The sequence below is a fragment of the Hakea prostrata genome, chromosome 1, assembly GCF_041222555.1.
Source record: "Hakea prostrata isolate BN-2017 chromosome 1, UWA_Hpros_2, whole genome shotgun sequence".
In the NCBI taxonomy this organism is placed as follows: domain Eukaryota; kingdom Viridiplantae; phylum Streptophyta; class Magnoliopsida; order Proteales; family Proteaceae; genus Hakea; species Hakea prostrata.
The window spans coordinates 19,206,436-19,214,553 of NC_142600.1; the positions used below are offsets into that span (position 1 = coordinate 19,206,436).

The following is an 8,118-nucleotide window of genomic DNA, read 5'->3' on the forward strand; positions in this document are numbered from 1 at the left end:
CTTTTAATTCCGTAGTAATAAGATCCATTTATTACTACACTTTTTAGTTGTAGTTTTGTTTCTGTAGTTACAGTGTCTTTTTATTACTATGGTTTTGAATATCGTAGTTAAAAATATTTTAAATTACTACAATACATAATTGTAGTTGTATTTTAGTAGCAAAAAAAGTTGACATTGTTACACTTTTAATTCCATAGTAATAAGTTTCATATATTACTACACTTTTTAGTTTTAGTTTTGTTTCCGTAGTTCCAGTGTCTTTTTATTACTATGGTATTGAATATTGTAGTTAAAAATATTTTAAATTACTACAATAGATAACTGTAGTTATATTTTTGCAACTGAAGGTAATATATTAATGCGGTTTTGAATACTGTAGTAAAAGGTTGTTCATATTACTACACTTTTTAGTTATAATTTTACAAGCACATCTATAAATATATTTGTTAGTGCAGGTGCTACATGTTGCAGCAATAACTATTTAATATTACCACACATAGAAAAACTGTAGTTAGAAGAGACTAATAGCTTCGGTTAAAAAAAGTGTAGTTAATTATCTGTAGCTATAAGGGGTTTTTGTTGTAGTGCCACTTGGAAAGGAGGTTTTCTAAGGTTCTTTAGGGGTGGGGGGTTTTTGGGTGTTTTTTGTTTTGGTTTTATAAAAATTTTTGGGTTTTTTTAAAAATTAAAAAAAAAATTTTTTCTTTATTTTAAATTTATAAAAAACAAACCTTTTTTTTTTGTTAGAAGAAGAAACCTTTTTCAGAAAAAAAAAAAAAAAAAAAAATCCTCCAAAAAATTTTTTTAGTAGTAATTTTTGTGGAAAAAAGAAAAGAGAATATTAGAAGCCATTACAACCGATTTCGCAGGAAGCAGCGAAGAAACTCAAGAACCAAAACGATAAATTCATTGATGATTAACCCAAGATTCATTGATCGTTTCCAAAGAGACGGTGATAGAAGTTTAACGTTAAAAGCTGTCTCTCTTTTTTTTTTTTTTTTTTTTTTCTTTTTTAATTTAATGTCATTTAAATGACAATTGGTGATAGAAGGTTAATGAAACCAACATATAAATAAAAGAGAAAAATTAAAAATATTGTTACGACGATTTATATTTAATTTACCAAATCTCATGGTAGATATTTAAAAACGCTCAGCTAAGAGATTCACACGTCCGTTCATGCCACCAGCTTCCCATAAAAGAATTCGTTATTGGATTAAAATTTTCTTTTTCATTTGAATGGTTATCTATTTCTCTTTATTGAAAAGAGAACATCCATCTCTATAGTTTTCTCTGACTCAAAGGTGATGCATCTTCCTTTAAAAAATTGAAGAAAGGGTGATGCATCTTTGGGTTTATTCCAAAAATGCTGCGTCAGGGAGTTAGCCTTTAATAAGGATAAGCGCCCAGCCGTGCTGCTTAGACTAATGGGCCTAGTTTGAACGCTATTAAGAAACTAGGCTCTTTTAGGGCAATACTCTTCAATCCCAAAATCAGCCCAAATTTTAGAGCTCTAACTTGAGTGCTGCGAATCGTCGAGATCAACTAGGCCCATTAATCTAAGCACCATGGCCTGGTCCATTTCGCATAAATGTGATAATACACATTTTAGAAATAGAAGGTCAATATTGAAATCTCGGTCAAGATCTCGATCTCGATCATTCTTTGCAGGTGCTGCGCATTAATTGCGCAGCACCCAATCAATTTTACAGATTTTGATGGAGGGTAGATTGATTTGTGATCAGTGGGTTGATTGGCAAAGTGGGATCTGATTTTGAGATTGACATTGCTCTTTCCTGTTCTCACTCTTCCACTCTCGTCCATATCTTCTTATACATTTATCACCTCTCTTCATCACATATTTATAAGGGGAATCATGTCTAGTCCACATTGTCAATATTCAGAGGTAAATTTCTTAAAAAAAAAAAAAAAAAATTCTGTAAAGAGAGCATTATCCTTCACTCCTGTGGATAGAGGAAGAGGATCCTTCTTTAAAGCCGGAGGTCCAAGACATCACCACAGCAATCAGGGCCAAGCTCATTCAACCCTAAATAATGGCCCTATTGTATGGTAGGTGGTAACCCTAGAAGAGGCAAGGCCAACCCAACCCTCAAAATGGTTTGAACTTTGACCAGACCCAATACCTACGAAACGGTTCTCAGGGGATATGCTTCAATCAGATGAAGCCAAGGTGAGAAGGATTGGATCATAGGAGATAGTGTCAACCGAATTTGAAGGCGCAAGAAATGAAAGACCACATCATTTCAGCTTTATTTATACGGTGGTGAACAGGTGAAGTGAAGTCTCAAACAACAAGGGATTGCTTTGAATGCACTACACGTTGCTTGCTTCTACTACACACTAAGTACTTAAAAACTCACTCTTACTGGGAATTACATTTCCGTTTTTAGCTTCAGTTCCAAAGTTTTTCTTTAAGAAAGAGAGCTAGACAGAATCATCACTCTCAAGCTATAACTCTTTCTCCAGACATTCAAGCCTTCAAGCAGGGTTGAGAAGCTTGAATTAATTTGAACTTGTGTTTTTAAAGGAGATTGCATCCCCAACCCACCTTCCCGGCACTGTCTGGCCTGTGCACCCGGCCGGTCCCCGCCCTATCCTCCCCCACAACATCACCAACGGGCAGGCAGGCAGGTACCAGCCTTACACCCACCTCCATGTCTCCATCTCTGCCACTCCCCCCACCCCTACCAACCCACCACCCTAACTCCCTCAATGTCATTGCTGCCCTGTATGTGTCTCACCCTGGCCTACCCATGGGCATTGACAAGGAACCATGGCCCCATGCCTCTTAATTTTTTGAAATTTTTTTTTCTTCAAAGTTTTGAGATTTCTTATAAAAATTTTAATGAAAAAGATAATGAGTTGAAAATTCATTATGTTATGTATGAAATATCGGTATTTGGTCCCTCCAAATTTTAAATCCTAGCTCTGCCCCTAGCCCTACTACAATCCCTATGATATACGTACGTATCTCCCTACAATGTACCTTGCTACCAAATCCCTCGACAATTTTCTTTGCTCTTGGCCCACTCCACTGGTGCTCCAAACTCACCTAAATATCCTGCACCACCTCAACACGTACCGCCTGGGTTCATTCCCCCTCCCCCATAATTGACAACCCATGTGCAATCTCTACACATAAGTATCCATAAAAATCCTTGGTTTTTAATGACACATCATAAAGGGGAAATTTTTCTTTCATCTATAGTATTTATAGAAGATTTATTTGATAACGATATTTAGAAGAGAAAAAAATGCGCTAATGAATCAACTTTGAGACATGTAGAGATTATAAATTTAGAGTCTCTCTAAATCAACTTTGAGAATTCTCGGCCTCCAGCTCAGGAGGAGGTTTCCAAAAAAATGTCATTGAATCATCCACCAACAATGGTGATTTCAATATCAAATTGACAGTGAAATTGACCTCCCTATGAACATGGTAAAACGACTTCGCCCATCACCCACAATCACGGACTTAATTTTCTTGAAGAAAAAGAAACAACTCACTGGACCTAATACTTATCTTAATACCTATTATTCTCATCAAACAAAAATTTAGATTAATATACCAAAATTGTCCTTGTAAATATTTATCCCTCATGATTTATTTCTAAATTTTTTTATAACCATTCCTATTTTCTTCTTCTTTTTTCTTGCCACTAGTAAATTTTTATGCCAATTTACATATACAGTCACTCCCTTTTAAAACCACTAAAAGAGGGAGAGGAGAGAAATGCTTCCCAATGTTTCAAGGAAAGAAAAGGGTATAAATGCCTCTATGCCTCTCAGAGACATTGATTGAGGGCATTAATCAAAATTCAATTCCAAAACTCCTAAAAATTTATGTTATAGAAAACTTAGGATTCCGGTTCAGAACCCAAAAACAAATCGACTTGAAGCAGCAGTAATTGACCGTAGAACTTACGTTACAGTCACATATGCATTAAATCACAGGCACCGCGAGAGAAAATTTGACTATTTCATTTATAGGATCTAATTAATATTTAATATACACAAAATGATCATATATAGAACTAGTTTAACATTCAAAATCAAATCTTTGAACTTGAAGGACTAAGATCTTCCTCCTCAATCTCCTCTTCAACTCTTAACGAAGACAAAGAAGGAGAATAAGTAGTTGGAGAAGAAGGTGAAGAAGAAGATGAAGAAACATCAAGATCATCAACATCAGCTGCTGCTAACCCAACAAGCAAATCAACAAAAGCACCAACGATAAAACCATGAGCTTTCTTACCATTCACTCTTAAATACCAACTAAGCAACTCTTCCAAGCATTCCCAATCTTTAAGCCCATGAGCTTCCACCATCTCCTCCATTGATGTTCTGAAATCCACGTATGGATCTTTAGATTCCATGGACAAAACTACACTCTCCTTGAATATTGGTGCAGCTTTGGCTTCCTCCAGTATCGAATTTGACTCTCCACCGGGCTCGAAAAATAGCCTCTCAGATCGCAACCCACGAATCACAGACTCCACCATTTCTCCTCCCGAGTAATCTTCTGAAATTGTTGAGAAACTTGCTGATTCGGACGAGTTTGTGAACCATGATTCCGGTGTTGTCACCACGTCTCCTGCATCTATGTAGACCGAGTTAACTGTCTTGAACAGGTTGTTGTTGTTGTTCTTGTCTGCTCTGAAAGACAAGGTCTTGGGCTGCTTACAGGAAGGCCATGGCCACGAAGATGACACATAAGAAGAAGAAGAAGAAGAAGAAAAAGAAGACATTGTTGTGTCTTTGCTGCTCTTGAAGAGAGATGGCAAGCCCTTCATCGTTTGCCAGTTAACGATCTTTAACTCTCTTGAGATCTTGATGGGTGAACCAAGTTTAAATGGGTTTTCTCTTTCTTGATCTTTCCAGTAGCATTAATGGAGGTCAGAGGAGTTGCAGGTGAGGATTTTAAAGGAGGAATGAGAGAACAAAGGAAGATGAGAAGTAATGAGAAGAGGGGTCTGGTGGGTTTTCTTGTGCTTGTATTTAATATGATAAACTGTAGACATCAATGTTATTCAATGTCAGATTGAATAATTTATGACTACTAACTCTCTCACTCTTCCTTTTAAAACTCATTAAATTTTCTGTCTTCAATTGAGTTTAAGAAATTTCTTTATTAGTTCTGAATTTTGTAACTTTGTGGACTGCTGGCTTGGATCTTATCTTTTAATGGTTAGTTTCACCAATATACCAAAAAAAACCAAAAATGGTTAGTTTCACTTTCACCTCAACTTACAGCTTTGACCATTAGCAGAACAACTGCAACTTAAAGATATCCTTATTTTTTTAAAAGAACTGTAAATTCAAGAATTTATGGAAAATGTATCCTTTAAGAAAATGAAAAAGAAATAACACATGCAAGTGAAAATCGTGAAAGTAATAAAGGATCAATGGATAGATTGGTTTGTCATGCAGTTCACCATGAATTTAATGAGGTAAGAGGGAGAGAGATACCTGTGATATATTTTATATAAAGATTAGATCAGCTTCTTTTCCATTCTTTCTCCCTTTTTTCAGAAGCAGACCTTGAAGAAGGCATTCTAATTTCCATTGTTTGGACTTGGGCATTTTATAATATCATATTAACTTGATAATCATGAGGATTAATTGTATGTGGAAGATAACTTTGTTATCAGCTTGGTTAATTAATAATTAATTAAAAATTAAAGCAGCACAAAATCCACAAGAAATAGGGTGGATTAATTTTATATGTTGTTTGTTAAGCATGTCTACAGAATCTCACATATATCCTTGCTGCTGTTTGTTATGAAGTCATTAAAATGGTTTTCTATTAACAACTTCAATGGTTTAGAATTATCCAGTGGTTTATATACTAATCTAAAAGCTCATGCAATGGACAGATCGTGGTGTCGCTTGGGAATCTGTCAATGTGGAAGCATAAGTTTATTCCCTAATGAACCAAAAAACCATTACTAAAGAAATAAGCATGCTTCAAGAACACCTAAGGTTCTGAGAAAAATGTTAATAAAAAAAAAATTATGGATCTTAAGTGTTTTATATCTAATAATTAATACCCAACCTTTTCCACTCTTGAATTAATCTTCTGAGATTATTATCAATTTAAGATAAGAGTTGGGCTTCTCAAAAATTGATCTTGAAACCAACCTTTAGATCATTTGCATTAGATAATAGAAATGTTAATTATTCCAAACTCCAAGTTCCAAGTTTCAAACTCCCATTAGAGAATGCTTAAATTCTTTTAAGCCAATTCAATCAATTGCCACGTACCACAAAGGTATTGGATCTAGCTCCATTAATTAAGTCTTGGTCCATTAATTAAATATTTATGGTTTTACATTTCATTTATTAAATAATTAGTGGGTTTATTTAATTTATTTTTGGGTTAGAGTTTTGCAATCGTTATTGTAGTTGCATGAAGACAAGAAGAAATACAAAGAGGGACAAGAAGAATATTTGGTCTTGTGTGAGCCTATCTTTTAAAGGTAGAGAACCATCGATGTGGAAAGAACATGGAAGCTTTAAGATGCTAATTGTTAAATGATTTTATTCACTGGGTTGTTTGGTAGGGGAACAAAAACAACCTTCATTGGTTACCAAATCAATAAATAATGTAAATTTGGTGTTTTCTGTAACCATTTTCTTATGATTCGAAGCATGTTCTATATATTTTTTTCGTTTTTATTTTATGAAATGCTTTGTAAGAAGTAGAGACATTTAGAATAATAGTAAAATAGAATTAATGTGAAGTTTATTCAATTTACAAAAGATCAATTTTTCTGTATGAAATCAAGAGTTCGAATTTCATTAGAATTATGCACGGAGCCTTGTTATATATTTAAATTATATATAAAAACTTTCTTTCAAATAGAGTAAACATGCACGTTAACTATCCTGGATTACTGGATGACTAGAGAAAAGACATCACTCAGAGTCTTCTTGACACCATTTATATGGGCGTTCATGTTAAAATTCGATGTTTATACTTAAACCATTAGTAAGAAAAAGAAGAAAAATCGAATTTTGGCATCATATGCTGTTGATATATTTTAATAATTGAAAATTTGTTATGAACATTTCATAATTATAGATTATATGGAAGTTTTTTTTATAAGTTGCACACTTCGGTGGGGGTTAGAACTTTAATATTTCACTCTACTAGTCTAAATTATAAGTTTTTTTTTTGGTAAATAGATATTTTATTAGAAAGCAGAAGAACTACGAAGTAAACCACCCAATTGGCAACACACTACGCAACCAAGGATCGGATAACGGACAAACTGTTTTATTCGGAATAGACAGAGCCCTCCTAGCTAGAGAATCTATCAAACCATTGGCATCCCGACAAACATGAAAGAAATTACAAGAAACACAAGTGGAGAAATAGAAGTAATGTATCCTCCAAAATACCCGCAACCTCAATAGGAATATTTCCACTCTGAGTAATTAAAAAAGAAGCCACAGATTGGTTATCAGTAAAGACAGAGACGACGATAACCTCGATCAATAACATCCAGCAAGACTTGACATATTGCTAGTGCTTTACCAAAGATCACATCATGGAAATGTAAAGGTAGAGAGACTGCCTAAATTTCAAGTTAAACATTCACAAAATTACAAATTGCACATTATTAGAATTTTATCTAAGATTAGGTTATGTTATATGTCAAATGATCATATTGCCCTCATTAGAATATAATGACCTAGTTATCCCCATTTAAACCTTCTTATACCCAACTTAAGGTGGGTGAAGGGGTTTTCTCTTCATCCATCTTCTTACTTCGCCAGAGACTGGCGTACCCATGCCGAACTCCCTCTCTCTCTCTCCGAAATTGAAATAATAACAATCGATAAAGCTGTAATTAAACGAACTGAAAATACCCATCGAAATCATAACAAGAACATACGGGCAAAAAATGATCGATGAGTTATTGTCTTTGCAAACCCACCAAACATAAGGAGGTTAGGAGCAAAAGTAGAGTTGTGAGGTTAACTCAGAAGAGAGAGGATAGATGAACACTGGTTTGGGTTTCAAATTGTTGGATTTTAGTTTGACGTCGTTTCTCGTTCTCCTCAATTGGAAAATAATCAATTCAGTTTGTA

At 34.5% G+C, this 8,118-nt stretch overlaps 1 protein-coding gene across 1 annotated transcript; it reads right to left on the minus strand.

Annotated features, from left to right (window-relative positions):
- Positions 1 to 3,434: 3,434 nt before the first annotated feature.
- Positions 3,435 to 5,041, minus strand: LOC149028085 (transcription repressor OFP13-like). Its single transcript, XM_089147705.1, has one exon. The coding sequence runs from the start codon at positions 4,812 to 4,814 to the stop codon at positions 4,074 to 4,076; it is 741 nt and encodes a 246-aa protein (XP_089003831.1). The 5' UTR covers positions 4,815 to 5,041; the 3' UTR covers positions 3,435 to 4,073.
- Between the last annotated feature and the right edge of the window lie 3,077 nt (positions 5,042 to 8,118).

Coding starts and splice junctions, on each gene's coding strand:
- LOC149028085 (XM_089147705.1), bottom strand. CDS start 4,814: ATGAAGGGCTTGCCATCTCTCTTCAAGAGCAGCAAAGACACAACAATG.